The sequence below is a fragment of the Symsagittifera roscoffensis genome, chromosome 8 (assembly GCF_963678635.1).
Source record: "Symsagittifera roscoffensis chromosome 8, txSymRosc1.1, whole genome shotgun sequence".
Taxonomy (NCBI): Eukaryota; Metazoa; Xenacoelomorpha; order Acoela; family Convolutidae; genus Symsagittifera; species Symsagittifera roscoffensis.
Window position 1 is genome coordinate 30350947 of NC_087069.1, and position 20444 is coordinate 30371390.

Genomic DNA, 20444 nt, shown 5'->3' on the forward strand with positions numbered 1-20444 from the left:
TTTTTCATCCTTTTAATTACTAGATGTACCGAGAAACTCTAGACCAGTAGAAAAAAATTGCCTCATTTAGCCCGTTTTTGCCTAAAATTGGGCTCATTGAGTAGACACCAAGCAAAAAAGAGACCAAATGGTTTTGACCTTTGTGTTTCTGAGTGTCTCGTTCAAGTGGATCTCCGACTTGTTCCGACACTGCTCCTCTTGATGTGTATGTTCCCTACACACTCCCAACTCCCTCTTTACCTCCCCTATCCTCCTCCCCCACTCTCTGTCTATCCGGCTAAGTGCAGCTTCAGCTGACTTTTTTGCATAGCTTGTCTCTTTCGACAAATTCATCCCTTGCTCTCCTGACAATAAACATGTCAACTTGTTTTAGGAAATGATTCGCTAAAAGATGAAAATGTTCACTCACAAAAGTGCAAATTAATCAAACAGGAGCTTTACAGCTTTTTCGGAAAACGTCTGATTTGCCCCTAGTTGAGGAGACAGGTAAGTTTTTGAGTTATTTGTCTCGGCTGGGAAATTTTGCATGAGCATAAAATCAAAGATCGTGGGCTGGACTCGAATCACAAAACTGTTGATTGAAAGCCGGAGTCACTAGCCAGTTGAAATTCTTTACCCAATAAATTATCTGATTCATTTTTTTCATTGTAGCTCGAAAAACATCTTCCCCGCAAAAATGCTAGTACGTCTTTATCAAGCTCATAGAAGCCAGATTCAGTTCTTCGTAGCATAAACGCTCTTAAAATCTTTAAAAAGTCAGCAAAAATTAATATTAGAGACTCAAAAATGAAAGGAAACGAGTGTTGTTCTTTTGTTTGCCAGGAAGGAGCTTACCAATGTAGCGATTCAATACTTTTATGTCTAAGCTCTGCTGTCTCAAGTTGGACTCTTTCTTTTTCTGGGCTCTGGCTAACTCCGCTTCCACTTTCTGGATCATCTCAAGAGTCTCATAATACCTGTTAGAACCAAATTAAAAACTAAAAAGAAACGCTGGTCGCTGTGCATGTAGTAGCGCAGGATTTACCAATCACAGAAAAGCAATTACGATGTTCGGAAAATATCCTTAACAAAATGGGAGAAAATGCAGTCAATTTAGATATGAAACTCATTCTTATCAGTGTAGAAATCAGCCTGAAAAACAAAAAATCAGTCGGAAAATTGAACCAAATTGTCTAGGCATAATAATTATGAACTCTGTTTAATCTCGAAATTCGATAGGGCTTCAACATCATATCACACTTATTTTTCCACGAATTTTTGGAGGCACCTAAGACCCAGCGAGGAAGCCACACATCATTATATTTCCTCCCCACTCCCCTTATAGGGTCGTAACAAAAAGAACCTATGGAAAAAAAACAACTTAAAAAACTGTCGGAATTTTGTTTTTCGTTTCATTGAAAAATTTTTAAAATTTTTCATGTGATCAAAGCAAGATTCTTGGGTCAAGATATGCGACTCAAGAAGAGACTTTGTAAGTTGCGCCGCTTTTCGAGCAAAATTTGAGGTCGGTCAAAATCCTCTCCTATAAGTCCCGCCGCCGAGGTCTTATTTTAATTCGCGCAGCCCACTTCTTATCACGAGTCGCGCAGCCCGAGTGTTATCTGAAGCCACCTGTCAAAATCGGATGTCACGGCTGTCAAAAAAAATTGATCTTCATTCGCGATGCTAAGAAAATCAGTTGGAGATGCGCGACAACCAAAAAGACGAGTGGCACGATTTAACAAGACTTTGAGCCGTAGTGCGAGTTATGAAAAGATTGGTGAAGCGACTTTAAAAAAAACGATTTCAGCGTCTCGATTTAGGAAAAGACTTATGTAACGTTTTAAAAAGACTTTGTCGGCGCGACTTACGAAAAGTTATTTAGCCGCGCCGCTACTTCAGAACGACTTTGGCGGCGCGACTCACGAAAAGTTATTCAGCCGCGCCGCTACTTAAGAACGACTTTGGCGGCGCGAATTCTAAAAAAGCCAGCCATAAAGCAATCAATTTTATTTCCCGCGGATGCACAATCACTGCAACTCAAATTAACGTTGACTAATCAAGCTGAGAACTGACAAAATTTTAACACATTAACTCCTGCTTATAACAAAACTCCGGTTTATCACCTCCTAAATATTTCCGATTTATCACATTATTTCATTACCCCTTAAAGCTACAAGCCTTTCCGTCAGAATATACAAATTGCGTACTCAATTCTAAAATAATTTAAAAAAAAATCAAAGCAAAAAGAAAAAAGTTTACCGGTTATGAGACATTATGTAAGACAAGAAAACTTTTCGTCCGATAACAACTTAATTTTTGAAATTCTGCCCACTGTGGAAACTGCCACCGCCTTGACAAACCTCATTTGTTAAATTTTTCGTGAGGTTTCGACGTATGATTTGAGGTTTCGACGTATGATTTGAGGTTTCGACGTATGCAGTAAGGTTAAATGCTTGCCACCTATTAACAAAATATAATTAACAAGATAAAATCTCTTAACAAAGTTACAACTATGATAGCGTGGTCCCACGCAAAAACAATTTTGATAGACAGTAGTATTATAATCCGCCGTGTGTCCTAAGGGGGTCATTGCTAAGAGGGGGGGGGGTCAAAAAGGTCTCAAAACCTAAGTGAGGGGTCCTAAAGTTTAGGACCCCTCACTCAGTTTTTGAGACCTTTTTGACCCCCCCTAGGAATGAACCCCCCACCTAAGGGCACACGGCGGATTACAGTTGAAGACCCTCAATTATTAGAGGTCCGCCAGTAAAGGGGTCCGCCTCGGACCCAAGGGCAAGGATTTTGCATTTTCCCAGCGCTTTGCCCACTATCACCGAAAAGTGCTGGGATCCTAATTTTGAGATCCAAAATTTTTTTTCGGCATCTCAACTAGGATTTTACCAAACAGTCGCAAAATGCTGGTTCCCTGGCGGAAATTAATTTTTTGGATCTTGAAATTTTTTCGTTTTTCTCGAAAAGTTTTCTACCGTCACTTTAAACGTACGAAATAGAATTGAAATGCATGGTCATTCTCAATCACCGCCGTCACTAACAACCTTCTTTCTTAACATCAGATACTGAAATGTTGAATATCAAAGAAGATAAAATGAGTTTAATAGGAAATTGGCACACTGAGGATTTTGATCAAGAAAATTTAACTTTCTCAGTTTTTCCAACTGGTGTCAGATCAAAAAGTAGTAAAATTCACAATCGTCATAAAGTTCTCTTCTCGAAGTTTGTTGAAATAGCAAAAAAAACATGCTCAAAGTTGTAAGCAGCTGTTTTATTTGAATGAGCTCTTACAAATAACGTGGTGCGTTTATACAAAACAGAAAAATGGTAGGGCTACTGATGTAACCATTGCTACTTATGAAAACCGATTTAATTACTCATTCGATTTTGACTTTAGGATGATTGAGAAAGGGGTGGTGCGAATGATTTGATTTTGTTTTGATAAATTTTCAAAATATCAAAAACTTCCAGTGATCTATCTGAATATCTACCACCGAGATATAGGACTGAGTAAGTGGTATCGGCTTGAAATTCGGCAGGTCCACGAGGTGTTGGAAAATATACAAAATGACAACTTTTCTGTTTTATATAAACGCACCACGTTATTTGTAAGAGCTCCTTCAAATAAAGTAGCTGTTTACAAGTTTGAGCATCTTTTTTTTTGCTATTTCAACAAACTTCGAGATGAGAACTTTATGACGATTGTGAATTTTACTACTTTTTGATCTAAGGGTGAACAATCTAAGAAGACAACTTAATGCACCTAAACTTTTACGTCAATCGTATGAACTGGCTACAAAGGACAGCTTTGGATATCTATAATAAGATTTAGATCCCCGAACATCAGACTGTCTCAGATACAGTTCAAACATAATGCCACCTGGTCCGTAAATTCTCTATTTACCATTGGATAAGGCAGAAGTGACACCCATCAAAATGAACGCGAAAAAAATATCTCTTCTGCAGAACATGGTACAATTGAAACTAAGTCAACTACGGAGCTTTATTAGAAAATCATCAAATACTCAAGTTATATCAGTCGTTTGTAAGAACTTGCTCAATATAGTCAACGGTATTGTGCCTGTTAGTATTCCAAATCTTAAAAATTTCGAAGGAACATATAAGATTCTAATCAATCCAAAAACGAGTCTCGAAACAAAAATTAGCTGTTATATTGAGTGAACAAGGGTTTTATCTAATCAGACATATACTTTATTTTTGCTTTAAGTATTTGAGAGCATAAAAAGACAGCACAAGAGTTTTTTTTGATTCCGAAGCATATTTATATTAGAGAACAACCCCATGCAGCGCAAATTTTGCTTGACAATTCAATCAAACATGAAAAACCGCAACTATCATACTTGAATCCGTTAAGACCCCTAAAAGCAACAACAACAACTAATCCTTCAGTTATACCAACACCCGAAACAATTATCAAAGCCCCAGCAGACAACAATCCACAAAAATAAGCTCTCTTTCTTACTGAAGATGATGATTATCATGATGGTGATGATGAAGGAAACGAGATGGACAACAATGCTGAACTTAATGAGGATTTATCCACTGAATATATCCTGTTACAATTACAACTCATGGACGAACACAAACTTAAGCGAGCGAAAAAAAGTTCTTGAAGTTATTAAAAAATCAGAGCGAGTAAAAAAAAAAAAGATAATGAAAAAATGTACAGTGATAAAGTTCCAACCGGTCTTAAAGCATCAATTATTTTGTATGATATACAACAAAAAACTAAAAAACTTCACAACCCTGCTTTTATGCTGATTTTGAGGTAACTCAAGCTTGATGAACGCTTGGTTATGAACAAGTATGCCAAATTCGCGGTTCAGTTAACGAAAACGGAACGAGCTCAACAGAAGCAAAGAAGCAGATGTTCCACAAATTCTCCCTCAACACCTACAACCCTCCTTTCTCCCACGAAACTGTCAACAAGTTCCGGCTCAAAAAGCAATAAACGACGCAAAATCAGAAGAACTGTTGCAGACAGTGAAAGAGAACGGGCAGCGCAAAAAACCAAACGAGAAGAAGGAGCAGCAGAAGAAGAAGACTCCGAATCATACGAAACGCCCAATAACGATTCAGATTCTGCAGCGACAGAGAAGACAAAGACGAAAACAAAAAAATGGCAAGATTACACTAGCTGAAGAAAAACTATTGAAAGCTAAATTTCCAAGTAAAGTTCCAGCATTGTTTGGCAGTGTACAGAATCTAAAAAAGGAATCAAAAATTTCACAAAGTAAAGTGAAACATTTTTTACATACAGAGCCTGCGAATCCAAAATATCGAACAGTTCGTCGCAAAACACCACGCCTTAAAATGAACATTTGTCAATTGACCTGACGTATGTTGATAAACTTGCACATTACAACAAAAAAATTAAATATCATCCCGCTATCTACGTGCAAAACCATTGAAATCAGAGTATGACACCTCAACTGCGGAGGCATTCAAACAAATGTTAAAACCAAAAGTGCCAAAAAAAAATAATGGATAGATAAAGGCACAGAGTTTAAGGAGTCATTCGAAAATGCAGGTGAGGCCAAGGGCATCGAAACATATACAACAGAGAGTTTAAAAAAATCAGCTTTCGCGGAGAGGAACATTCGATCACTAAAGGGTTTGAATAATAAGTATTTGGAGGACAAATGGACCTACTCATACATCGATAAGCTTCAAGTTTTTGTCAGCGCAATCAAATCGAGAACAAACCGCGTTACCAAATTAGCCCCGAATGAAGTTATCAAAAAGGACGTTTCACCAAACGAAGGCTAACATCTTCGTCTGTGAGCTCTGACAACACGTCCGCTTCAAGGATTCTCACTAGACCCGACAGCGATTTCAGGTCTGGAGCGACAATTAATGACTTGAGAATATCCAAACTAAGTATTTGGTCTTGCGGTCGACTTGCTGGACAAGACTTTTGTAACCTAAACGAACGAAATTTAGCTAGGATGCGGGCATATTGACCCTTCAGTGCCTCTGCTCATTCAGCGGACGAATTCCATTTCGGGGGACTGCGCCTGAGCGTGCCCTTTGCCTCGATTTTTCCGACAAAAACCAAGGTCAGTTCAGGGATACAAATTGATTGACCAGCCGCTCAAAGCTGTCGTCACGTGATTGGTCCATGGGAGTCCCAAAAACATGATAATAATGAACATCATTTCCCAATAGACTAAGTTACCAGAACAAGTAACTAAATAGGCAGAAGAGATGTAGTTGAAAAACATCAGCAGAAAGAAAGCTGCGATCAGTACAAATCTAAAAATCCAGAATGGCATATGATTTCGGAAACATGGTGAGAAAATGGCATATATGAATCAATTAAGTGAGCTGAACCTGGATTGATCAATAGAATGTGCATAAATTATTTCGCCCTCTTGCGATGAGTTAAAGCAAGTATGGCTGCGTTCTGATTGGTCAGAATAGTTGTCACTCGAATAGCCGCCCTCTTGTGGCGACTGAATTTGTGAAATTTTGCGGTCAAACGAATGAAATGTGAAACGCCGCTCCCCAGCGGTCGACTACCCCAATCAAAAACGAAATCTACTGATTGCTTCTTATAGCATTGGGTGATACGTGTCAACCAGAGCATTGATTAAGCAGAGAAATTGAATTAACGTGAGTGATTGATCTCTGAATTTTGTTTTCAACAAGGTTACACATCACCCCGGAACGCTTAGAAAAATACGCCGATTCTTTTGTAGCTCGAATCGTGATTACCCAACAATTAATTTCGGAAATACTCATAGGAACAAACGATGGCGAGTAATTCTAATAAATTGAGCTGTATTTCTTCTCTTGATCGTTGAGAAACTGGGAAGCAAAGGCTATCGGTGCCCATATTTCTTCTTCTAACTCTTGTTTGAGAGCCAATCCCAAACCGCTGTGACTGGCTTCACATTTAATCTTGGTTCCACGATTCTGATCACAGTGGTACGTTTTTATCGAAATGTTTGAGAATGTCCGTGAATGCGGATTGATGAGATTTCCCCCAAACGATCTTGTTCTTGTTACTCGCCTTTAACGATGGACGGAGTTGGTTCGATTGGATTTGAAGATTGAGCAAAATTTCTTCAAAAGATTTAAGTTACCCATCAGTGAGGTGAGTTGCCTTAAAGTTCGTGGTTAACCTTCCTCCTGTAGCCTAATGAAAACCTTCTCCACTAGGCAATCATGCTCAACCATTGAAACCTTAGAGACGATAAGAATGTCGTCCAAGAAACTGAAAACTCCCGACAAACCCCGAAGAGTTTTATCTATCGCCTTTTCGAATTCTTCGAGCACGTCAGTAAGTCTCTAAAACCCGTCTTAAAACGATAAGTGCCCGTCTATTCTCCACACACAATAGTGAAATTAAAAGACCATCAACTGCATCACTCAATAGAATTAAATTTAACGCGTATTTTAGATACAATGGCGCGAACCAAGCTTCGCCACTTTTATTCGACGTATTGATCTGGGCAGCAGAGTCCAACAATTCTATTACATTCGGCTTTTAATACTGATTTTTGTGAATGTGAACATTCATGGGCTTTGCATCCATTGCCATCTTTACTGTTTTATCTTTCTTTGCAGTCATGATAATCGGTGAGATAAAATTTCCGCTAGTACAATTATTGTTTCTTACAATGTGTCACTCCTGAATGAGTTTTCGAAACTTTTCTCCGACCTTCTCCTGAAGATGAACCTGAACCCGACGGCCTTTTTTCTTGAGTTGTAATAAGAGGCAACATAAATGTGGAAAATACTTGATGGTTCTTCACTGGATTCCGACTGAGAGATTATGCGCACCAGCGGGTTAGGAGGCCTCACTTATGTCGTTCGGACCCTAATAAAGTTTGGAGGTCTAAGCCAGTCAGACATCAGGTGTGGTTCTCCAAAACGAGGAGTTTTGCTGATTTTACCTCCAATCAAAAAATGACAGGTCAACTATCAGCGTGCCAAAAATTTCTATACGTTTCCGATTATAGTCGATGTACTCCGATTCTATCGGACATTCCTTCTCATGTAGTACAACAGCTGATGGCACTGATTTAACGAAGTGTTCCGCTGTTCGTTTATTCACAAAAAACAAACAAAAAAACTGTAGTGCCCGTACGAACTGTGTCTTTAAAGAAAGTTTGGTAGCACAGAAAGATTTTTTTGTATTCAGCGTGTTTTACGGGTAGACGCATTTACTACTTTCAAATTTTTCACTGAGCCTGTAATAGAAGGAACTTGATTTTTAAGACGGGAAATCCATTAGACATTAAGAACCGCAAACTCCGACTCCCTACCAGAGGTAAGAAAGTTACAACCTTTCTCAGTTGTTTCATCTGACTCAGCATCCACATTAGCGATGATTTTGGAATTGCAACAATTCGCAAAATGACCTTTTTTCTGCAATTTCTACATGGTACAATCCAAGCTGGACAACCTTGTTTACAATTTGCTGTGACTTTATACCCGCAAAGATAGCATGGGTTACGTCTTTAGTGTTGATCACCTCTCTGGGTTGACTAGAGTTTTGCTGTGCTCGGTTGAACTTGACCGAGAGTTTCTCAATCTGAACTGAGTAGGTAGGTTCTTGCCTAATCCGAAAGTTTTGAGCGGAATTTGACCCTTGATGGGACGGGCTGCCCTCTACTGTCGAGCCACTCAGTTGCTTTTGTGAACTGGTGGCCATCTGGGCAGCTTTCGCATGTAGCAGAGCAGACTGCAGAGTTTCTTCTGGTGTATTTCCGGGTTGATTACACAATTCACGTTGGATGTCTTCAAAGCGCATTTTAGCAACAAAAATATCCCTCTCAACCTGTTTCTCTTGTGCTACTGTCCAACCACACAGGGCTTCCTGACCCGTTAGACAAAAGAAAAAGCTTTCAGACACTCACAATCAGAGTGAACTGCGTTGTAGATTTGTAGACGTTTGATATAATACCTCTTCTTCTTGAAAAGTAGAACACAGTTAACATAAGACTCTTTGTACTTAATAGCACTAATGTCTGATGTGGATAGCTTTGAAGAAAAAGTTTCCTGCCTTCGGAACCCAGAGAAAAGCAAAGTCTGGACTTGATGCGTTGATCTGTCTGAAGAAAGAAAACACGAGGTGCAATCCTGCTCTTCTCTCTTCAATGATTTCAACGAACCTGCATTCTCACTTGTGCTGACAGCGTCCAGCTTTGGTGCGGGATCGTCATGAACTACTCCTGGCGGTTTTAACAATTCTCGAGGATCACATCTCTCCCGCAATGTGATGGCGAGATTAAAATGTCAGATCCATGACTAACAGCTGCTTGGGTGGTCGGACGACGGCTTGTGCCAGAATACGGTATAGTAATAAAGTCAGTCGAGTCGTCCGAATTTGGAACTGCTGGCTACGGAAGTTGAATCTCAGAAGACTCAAATAAAATTAAGACCAAGACTTAATTCATCTTGTAGATATAGATATGTAGATAAGTATATTAATAATTTCATGACGAAACGTTTTATATCGACTTAAATTTTACATAAATTTACAAAGAGTGAATAGACAGTTTTGCTTTAACTTAACCGCGTTGTGATAGGTAGACAACAGCTTTGAGCTCCAAATTGATTAAATTGACTGAAAGGTGTAATGAGTATTAGTGAGCACAGATTTGGTACTGCACCACATCGTTAAATGGCACAGATGTAACTACCTTTGCCGGAACTACGAGTGCTTGAAAATTTCATTTTTTAAAACAATTTATCCTTTTTGTTGCTCTACAAAAACAAGTATTGCTCAAATGATTCTGAAAAACTGGAAGCCACTAAAACATTCCAAAATAGAAAATAGTTAAAATTTGCAAGCTTCAAAAATGTTTATGTTTCTAAATCTAATCTACCTAACTTATTCGGTTTTTTTAATATAAAAAGATAGTTCGAAAAATATTATTCATAATTTTTTGTAATTCTTCTAGACGGTTTGATACGTGTTATCAGAAATTAAAATCACATCGGAGATTACTGATATAGCAAAGGATTTATAAAAACTGAAGCGATTGAGTGTTTGAAAAAAAAACTGAGCTAGCGTTACAGTCTTTTCCCGTGAGTTGGGCCATTTTTTTGGATAATAATTGAAATAAGCTCAACAACCATTGGATAAAAAAATGTATGCCTAATTACTTACAAATTTTCAAAAATTTTTGACTAGAGTTTGACTGGGCTCGGTTAAACTTGACCGAGAGTTTCTCAATCTGATCTAAGTAGGTAGGCTATTACCTAATCCGAAAGTTTTGAGCGGAACTTGACCCCTGATGGGACGCGCTGCCCGCTATTGTCGAGCTTCTCAGTTGCTTTTGTGAACTGGTGGCCGTCTGGGCACCTTTTGCCTGTAGCAGAGCAGACTGCAGTGTTTCTTCTAGTGTGTTTCCGGGTTGAATACACAACTCACGTTGGATGTCTTCAAAGCGCATTTTAGCAACAAAAACATCCCTCTCAACCTGTTTCTCTTGTGTTACTGTTTAACCACACGGGGCTTCCTGACCCGTTAGACGTAAGCAAAAAAACTTTCAGACACTCGCAATCAGAGTGAACTGCGTTGTAGATTTGTAGATGTTTGATATAGTTCTTCTTCTACTTGAATAGTAGAACACAGTTAACATAAGACTCTTTGAAGTTAATAGCACTAATGTCTGATGTGGATGGCTTTGAAGAAAAAGTTTCCTGCCTTCGGAACCCAGAGAAAAGAAAAGTCTGGACTTGATGCGTTGATCTGTCTGTAGAAAGAAACTACGTGGTGCAATCCTGGGACCATTTGCCCTTCTCTCTTCATTGATTTCAACAAACTTGCATTCTCACTCGTGCTGACAGCTTCCAGCTTTGGTGCGGGATCGTCATGAACTTCTCCTGGCGGTTTTAACAATTCTCGAGGATCACATCTCTCCCGCAAAGTGATGGCCAGATTAGAATGTCCGATCCATGACTAACAGCTGCTTGGCTGGTCGGACTACGGCTTGTGCCAGAATACGGTATAGTAATAAGGTCAGTCGAGTTGTCCGAATTCGGAACTGCTGGCTACGCCATGTTGAATCTCAGAAGACTCAAACAAAATTAAGACCAAAACTTAATTCAACTTGTAGATATAGATATGTAGATAAGTATATAAATAGTTTCATGACGAAACAATTCATATCGACTTAAATCTTACATAAGTTTACAAAGAGTGAATAGAAAATTAAGCTGTAACTTAACAGCGGTGTGATAGGTAGGCAACGACCTTGAACTCCAAATTGATTAAATTGACTGAAATGAGTAATGAGTATTAGTGTGCACAGATTTGGTACTGCACCACATCGTTAAATGGCACAGTTGGTAATGTAACTACCTTTGCCGGAACTACGAGTGCTTGAAAATTTTCTTTTTTTAAAACAATTTATCCTTTTTTGTTGCTCTACAAAAATAAGTATTACTCAAACGATTCTGAAAAACTGGAAGCAAGTAAGACATTTCAAAATAGTTAAAATTCGCAAGCTTTAAAAATGTTTATATTTCTAATCTACCTAAATTATTCGGATTTTTTTTTGTATAAAAAAGATAGTTCGAAAAATATTATTCAAAAATTTTTGTAATTCTTCTAGACGGCTTCATACGTGTTATCAGAAATTAAAATCACATCGGAGATTAATGATATAGCAAAGGATTTAAAAAAACTGATGCGATTGAGTGTTTGAAAAAAAACTGAGCTAGCGTTACAGTCTATTCCCGTGAATTGAGCCATTTTTTTTTGGATACCAATTGAAAAAAGCTCAACAAACATTAGATAAGAAAATGTATGCCTATTTTCTTACAAATTTTCAAATTTTTTTGCAATTTGACAATTCGGACAAGATGTGTCGCCACTCAGGCCCAAATTTTAAGAGGATCAATTTTCCATATTCACTGTCAAACCATTGAAAAGTTCTTTTTGTGGCAATCAAGTTTTCAACAAATAGCTGGTAAAGTATTGTAATCGCTTACTTTTAAAATGAGAAAAACTTTCAAGGTAGAAAGCTATATTGCACTGCTGTTGCCCTTTTCTTTAACTTTGTTAAGTTATTGAGTAATTCGGAAACCTTTACTCAATGATTGTAATTGTAATCAGGCGCGGATCTAACAACTTCTCGAGGGGGGGGGGGGGGGGGCTTTTTTGTCGACTTTTTTAGGTCGACCAAATTGATTTTCTGAGGTCTTCCAAATCACTATAAAGACCCTACTTTGACCAAACTTTCTGCCCCGCAGGCAAATTTTTGAAAAAAGGCTAAAAGGCGTTTTTAGGCACTTTTTGGAAAATTTTGACCAAAAAATTGCGTTTTTTTTTTGGCGCGCGTCCACTTTAAAATTAGTATATATTGGCGCCAAAGACGCCTTTAGAAATTTTTTATGGTCCGTCACCATAAATGGATAGTTTAAAATCGTACAAAGGGGGAACCTTTGGGTCGGCAGGGAGTCGAATCCCTGAGGGGGGAAAAAGTTGCCCCCATACTCAGTGGAAAGTGTACCTTGATAGAGATGACTTGAGCTCGTGTTGTTTGTCCTCCTCCTGTTGGGCGAGTGTGGAGAGGAAGTGTCTGTTGCCCATCTCTAACTCCCTCGCAGTCTTAATTAACACCACCAGCACACTGTCCAACTCCCTACACATTTTTACCCTGTCCCCCTCCCTCGTCCCAGGCACCCTACTCTTGCTACAGTATCTATACAACACAAAACTCAGTATTCTCTCCTCGGGTCGAGCTGCTCAACTTATGTTTCGACTTTGGAAATCAACGGTAGAGAAGCAATTTTAGCTCAAGTACAAAACCGAAACAAGCCAGTTTTTGGTTCAAAAAGTCGAAGCATAAATCGAACTTCTAGACCCGATACTGCTTATAGAGAGTATATACACAGCACAAAACACAATCTTGGTTGATTTCGAAGTGCAAAAAATCCATCAATACCTTTTAAACATATTTTCAATAGGAAAATATTTAAGAAAATTATCAAAACTAATTTATCCGATCGTCGCTTTTGAAACCCCACGCCCCATTCTCAAGAAAAGAAACTCACAGCTTGAAGCCCGTATTTTTTTTCTTAGTAAACTGGGATTAGAGATTCAAAACGGTTGCGTCCAACCGATGCAAAAGTATCGTGAAAGCTTATAATGTAAGTGAGTTCTAATCTGAATGTTAATTAGTTATGGTTAACTTTATTTTGCCATCAAAGCCGATTTACTACAATGGCTCTTGGGACGGGTATAGTGATAAAATCGACTTTGAATTGGCGAAAGGGAAAGAAAGGAAATGAAATAGCGACCGGAACCAATTTATATCCAATAATATTATTGATAGAACTATCTCTGAAAAAATATCTCTAACTAACCAATCATGATCCATAACTAACACTTACAATTATTTGTAACGCTGAAACTACTCATAGTTTCAGAAACAGAACAAATTGAATATCAGTTTGCCAAATTAGTTCCTGATGTCAAATTAGTTCCTGATACCTAACTCGCAAACACCAGTATAGAGTAGATCTATTGAGACTAGGAGATATAAGATTGGTATTTGACTAAGAAGTTCCACGAATCTATCCCCCGAAAATAAGATAGCGTGACGAACAGACGATGTACCTTTTCTGAAATTACTCTATGAGTGAACCATACCGGACTTTAATTAATCTGGTGCGACCAAGAGTCTCAAAGAAGACCTCAACAAATTTAGATTTAGCAAATTCATTAGAATTAGGATGGAAAATACACCACAAAATGTTAGAGAGTAGGAAACCTATTGAGTTTCAATAAATTTAATCGGTTGCTTCAAATGATACAGCAATAACGGTCAAAACCCAAAAAACAGACCGAGTCCATATAACGTGAAACGACGAAGACTACAACGGTTATTCCTTGAGAAAATTCTCAATGCCGTTGATTTTAGTTCACTAACATGAAATAAAAATTACATGGAGCAACAAGATTCACACCCCACCCAAGCAAAACACCTCTCCCTCTTAATGATGTATAACCGTATTATAAATTATAATAACGACTGATGAACAAATACAAGTGTCGTTCTTCTCATTAAATCTGCAGTAACTTTAAAAAATTGTAAAAGGAAAACTTATTTAATAAAAAATACAAAATTACGAAAATTAATTAACAAATTATTTAAAGTTACTTTTGAATTCTAAACAAATTCGTTGCTTTACAAGGACTCACATCATCATCCTCGCACAATCAAGCTTTCTTGTCCCTCAATCTGAAACATAACCATAATCATTTAAAAACTGATGTCAATTAAACCCCTATTTTTTAAATAAACTTCATTTTAAATTTATAATCCTTCTTCAAATTTAAATTTTAAACTTGAATACTGTCAAGTCTTTCGTTTTTTTTTTGGTGAAAATCTAAAAGTTCTTCAAACCAGATGATCAAGGCTATCCTTGGATCTATATTTTCAATTTTAATTTTAAACTTTAAATCATTTAAAAAAAATTTGATCATCAAGGCTTCCTTGGATCAATCAGAACAATTTTAGACTCCTCACCGCCTATTAAAATAAAGTCTAACGACCTTGAACGTCGATTCACTCTCCAACCTTTACCAACGACCCAAGACAAATAGAAATTTTTGAACAACTAACCAATCTAATTAAGATGGACAGTGAAGAACTTCGGTCGGTTACTCATCCCTCACTAGAGCCCCTCCTCTTAGTTGACCCAGGCTTGAACACATCATAAATTTATTAGGATGTAAAATAAAACCTAACAATTTACTTGTGTTTCTATAATACTTGGAGCTTGTGGATTGATTCACTATTCTCCATCCCTTGATTACAAATCACAACCCTAAGTAAGATTAGGTACATTTTTCTTTCCAAAAAATTAGACACCGACAAAGTACAAAATCATTCTAACGAAATGATATACTCTCTCTCCAACCCGTTTACACTCGACAACATATGGCCCAAGATTAGGATAATCTGACAAAATTGTAAGAGCTATCAGTTTAGGAAATATAAAACATAGCCAGTGGATTTCGCAACCGTCACTCGGACATTTATGTCAAGAGATAATCTAGGAAACAAACAAACAAAAAATACTCCATAATTGATTATTTCAAAATGAAAGACACGATCTTGCAATTACACCACAGAGACAAAAAAGGATATATCAGGTTGAAGGCAATAATCACCAAGCAAAAACAAATTATTAAACAGATTTGTTTTCAAAATAAAAAAATGCAGTTTTGGAATCTAAGTCAACTACAAAACAAGAGCTTCAAAAACCTTCGAGATTTAATTGAAATTAAAAATAAGCCAATAAACGACCAAAAATATTTTTCCGATTCAGAATCTACAATATCATCATCTATGAACGTTAAACGTAGAATAAAAAACTCATACCTTCGGAAACCACTAAGACTCTCTAGTTGGAATCAACTAATTAACCATATTGAATTTAACACAATAACCCTAATACAGAACCAAAAAGGTTCACGCAACCAAAAACACATGACTCCATCAAAATTTGTATAGGTGTACATCATTAACTCAAAACACACTTGTCGGCGCAGCTCAAAAATGGTTTTCAGTTTTACCTATAGAAATTATAACTTACTGGAAACTATTCACACAAAAAATCTCAAAAATATTTGACTCTGAAAGCGATGAACAACATCAAAGAGTTTTATGCAACGAAGTTCCCAGACTTCCAAATAAAACAACAAAATAACACGCAGTAAGAATTGAAACTCAGGTACGAAAAGTTTATTCTCTTAATACACAAGATTATAAAAACAAGAAATTGACTAAAATCTTAATATTTTTTGTAACACTTTGAAAAACTGCAAAAAGGTTAGCAACACATCCATCATCAATCTGAGAACGCGACATGGACTGTCAAAACTTTAGTAGATAAGCTAGAACAAGCCGAACTCACAAAGGAACCAGAAGAATCAGAAAAAAAAAATTGAAATTAAAATATGTTAAAAACGTTCAAACCACAATTTGATGTAATAATAATTTCCAAGAGTCTGAAAGTGCACTAGCATTGAAAAATTACTCAAATCCTTAAAATTTTTGAAAGGAATCCAAATTTCAAAGTCAAATCATCAATAAAAAAATGGTAAAACTATTGTCGCCGATATGGACATAGCATTGCTGAATGCAGACAAAAACAACGGATGGTTTGACTGTTGATTGTAGTGTTGTTTGTGGGAAAGGAGTGTTTTTAAAACATGGTGCTGTGAGTGTTGGATGCATTGGGGAAACATTTTGTTGTGTTGCTGTAGGTATTAATTCTACTATTTCTTTGTTTACAAAAATGACGAGTTTTTATGATTCTGTTATATCAGATATCTAGTTCCATTAAGTGTTTCCTTTACGATAATGAATGTTGAATTTAAACTATTATTACTTGTCCTATCACTAAATATTGTGTTATAATTTAAGGTTGTGTTATCAGTGGTTAGTGGATTTACTCATAGGTATTCTTAATGTACAGAGACAACAAAACAATCTGAACAGACCACAAAAACACAGAGAACAACTTAAACTGTTTTACCAATACACAAAAAAAATACAAATTCTAACAAACAAAAATGTTCGAATTAACAATAGCTCAGAAAAACTACCTAAAAACAGCTATAACAATAAACATTCACACCTTTTGGAATAATTTTCGCGGAAGATTACCGGATTGACCATATTGAGAAAGATATTCACAAAATAGATATAGCAGGTCAAATTGTCAAAACAATCAATACAGAGACAATTACTTTAGTTCACACTCAATTAGAACTAATTATTCAAACTATAATAGAAACAGTGCATATTCATACTCTCGGAAGAAACACTATTCCAATTATTGTTCAAAAAATTGTTCAAATGATCGAAATCGTAAATTTTCAAGTAATCAAAATTGAAATTACTCAAAAAATAGACCAAAACATTACTCCATTATTAGACCATTTTATAATAATTATCATTATGGATTCAGTGATAATTCTAGAAATAGACACAACCACTATCAGAACATATCAAGAACTTGTTCTCATTCACCACAACGAAATAATTCTCAATAATCAAGCACACAAAGTCAAAACTACAGAAGCGAAAACATCAAAGACATTTAATCAAGTACCGTCTACAGGTCAAACTATTTCAGACCCTCCAGGTATCGATAATACAAAAACATCAGAGCTACAGAATTTCCAGAGATAAACAGAAAACATATACTCGACCACCATCATCCAGGCATCAGTAAAATCCCATCATATTACGGAATTTTTACTTTCGAAATTTTACCATCAAAAACACATCAAACACCACACCGAATACAAACATGTAGTAGAATTAGATTTCTCAAAAGTTTTCATAGAACATATCAAGAAAATTCAACATCAAAATTACCAACCAGCAAGCTCAATGTTCACAATGATGTTTTCTTTATCATCTATAGTTAAATTTTTATCTTAGAATCAAACGAAGTCTTATAAGTATCACCATCTCAAACATCTCGACATGCAATAGTAAGACAAGAAAACAACCTTCTCTGGCAATTTTTAGATTCAGTTTGTGAAACAATCGCCGATATTGAAATATCACTAATTTATAAAAATTGACCCCGCATGGTTCGTAATAGACTGTTTTCATCTCAATTTAGACTCAGTCTCAACAGCAAGAAAAATTTTTTTTGATGACACACTTCAGACGATGAAACAGTTTTAGCAGACCAAACAGATTGTGTATGGGACCCTTCATTTATTATTTAGCTATTTTCCTAACAATATTTTAAGTGAAGCTATTGCCACTGTCTCTGTACATTAAGATTACCTATGAGTAACTCCACTCACCACTGATAACACAACCTTAAATTATAACACAATATTTAGTGATAGGACAAGTAATAATAGTTTAAATTCAACATTCATTATCGTAAAGGAAACACTTAATGGAACTAGATATCTGATATAACAGAATCATAAAAACTCGTCATTTTTGTAAACAAAGAAATAGTAGAATTAATACCTACAGCAACACAACAAAATGTTTCCCCAATGCATCCAACACTCACAGCACCATGTTATAAAAGCACTCCCTTCCCACAAACAACACTACAATCAACAGTCAAACCATCCGTTGTTCTATAATACTCTCATAGGGCTTATCAATCAAATAGAACAATAAGTAAAAATGCCAACAACTAAAACAAGACAACCTAACAAACAAAAACAGGTAAACAGAAATAATTTTGCCAATCACAATTATGATCTTTTCGCAAATATTACATTAACAATCTAATAGCGAAACCCTTTTACACAACGCAAAATCAATCTCAAGAACGCAATTACACCCTACAGATAACAAAATCAGTATTTTAATCAGTATTCATTAATGAAAAACGGAAAACTCTAGCAGACAGCACCAAAAATTTACCATTTTTTCAAAAAAACCCAACTAGCTAACATGCAACAAAATTCAACTTACAAGTTATACCCAACTATCAAACACAGGAGAATCTTTGAAATGCCAATGAATCCATATCTTATAGGTAGATCACCATCACAACTAGTAAACAACTCATGGTGTTCACAGGAAGAGAACCTGAATAATCGGTACAAAACTACCTAAAAGAGGTTACAGCAAATTTAGTTTAAACTTCGGTCCAGAACCAATAAGCAAACCAATTTATCAAAAATTTTACGGGCGTAAAGGAATGTTTCAAAACACACTTGACGGCGCAGCTCAAAAATGATTTTCAGTTTTACCTATAGAAATTGAAACTCATTGGAAACTATTCACACCAAAATTCTCAAAAATGTTTGACTCTGAAAGCAATGAACAACATCAAAGAAATTTGTGCAACCAAATTCCTATACTTCTAATTTAAACAACAAAATAACTCGCAGTAAGAATTGAAACCCTAGTACGAAAAAAAAATTTCACTTAATACAAATGATAAAAAAAACACGAAAATGACTGAAATGTTAATAATTTTTGTAACACTTTGAAAAATTGCAAAAAAGTTAGCAACACATCCATCATCAATCTGAGAACCAGACATAGACTTTCAAAATTTAGTAGATAAGCTAGAACAAGCCGAAATCACAAAGAAATCAGAAGAAACAGAAAAAGTGAAAATACAATATTTAAAAAAAAAAACGTTCAAACCACAGCTTCATTTATTATTAAAATGCAAGACTCTGAAAACTAACTAGCAGAAGAAATTACTCAAATCCAAAGGTTTACAAATTCCAAAGTCAAAACATCAATCAAAAAATGGTGCAATTATTGTCGCTGATATGGTCATAGCATTGCTGAACGCAGACAAAAACAACAAACAACTTAAAGGACCACAAAAACACAGAGAACCAATTATATCTTTCTACCAATACATGAAAAAATATCAAATTTTACCAAATAAAATGTTTAAAATCATAATAGCTCAAGAAAAACATCTCCAAATAGCTATAGCAATAACAAATCCCAACTCCCCTATCAAAAAAAATTTCCCGCCGAAGATCCCCAGATCGACGAAATTCAGAAAATTATTCACAAAACAGATATAGCAGATCAAATTGTCAAAACATCCAAAACAGAAACGATTACTCTAGATCAGACTGAATTAGAAGTAATTATTCAAACTATAATGAAACCGTGCATATTCAAACTCTCGGAATAGATTCTATTCCAAATATCGTTCGAATGTTCCAAAAAATTGTTCAAATGATTGAAATCGAAACTATTCAAGAAAACAAATTTGAAATTACTCGAAAAATAGACCACAAAACTACTCCAATTTTAGGCCATATTATAATAATTATAACAATCGATCCTGTGATAATCCTAGAAATAGACGCAACAATTATCAGAACAGATCAAAAATTTATTCCCAGTCACCACATCGAACTAATTCTCAATAATCAAACAAACAAAGTCAAAACTACGTAAGCAGTACACGAAACCATCAAAGACATTTAATCAAGTACCGTCTACAGGTCAAACTATTTCAGACCCTCCAGGTATCGATAATACAAAAATATTAGATCTACAGAATTTCAAGTAAAAAAAACAGAAAACATATACCCGACCACCATCTACCAGGCATCAGGAATATCCTATCATATTACGGAATTTTTACTTTCAAAATTTTACCATCACAAACACATCAAACACCACACCGAATACCAACAAGTATTAGAATTAGATTTCTCAAAAGTTTTCATAGAACACATCAAGAAAGTTCTATATCAAAATTACCAACCAGCAAGCTCAATGTTCACAATGATGTTTTTTTTATCATCTTTTGTTATATTTCTGTAGTCAAACGAAGTCAAACGAAGTCTTAAAAAAATCACCACCTCAAACATCTTGACATGCAATAGTAAGACAAGAAAGCAACCTTTTCTGGCAATTTTTATATTCAGTTTGTGAAACAATCGCCGATAATGAAATATCACTAAGTTATAAAAATTGACCTCA

General features: G+C 36.0%; 3 protein-coding genes across 3 annotated transcripts in view; 1 reads left to right on the forward strand and 2 right to left on the reverse strand.

Annotated features, from left to right (window-relative positions):
* The window catches only part of LOC134853265 (tumor protein p63-regulated gene 1-like protein), a 429513-nt gene that overhangs the window by 87448 nt on the left and 321621 nt on the right, over window positions 1-20444 (reverse strand). The gene's annotated exons all lie outside the window — the stretch shown is intronic.
* The window catches only part of LOC134853548 (tumor protein p63-regulated gene 1-like protein), a 454277-nt gene that overhangs the window by 66759 nt on the left and 367074 nt on the right, over window positions 1-20444 (forward strand). The window lies entirely within an intron of this gene.
* LOC134853267 (dynein regulatory complex protein 9-like) overlaps window positions 1-20444 on the reverse strand; it is a 244120-nt gene that overhangs the window by 3378 nt on the left and 220298 nt on the right. The window contains exons 2-3 of the mRNA XM_063869242.1: window positions 835-980; window positions 139-344 (exon numbers count right to left, since the gene is read on the reverse strand). Coding sequence (XP_063725312.1) covers window positions 139-344; window positions 835-937 — 309 coding nt within the window. The 5' untranslated portion in view covers window positions 938-980. The remainder of the gene's footprint in view (window positions 1-138; window positions 345-834; window positions 981-20444) is intronic.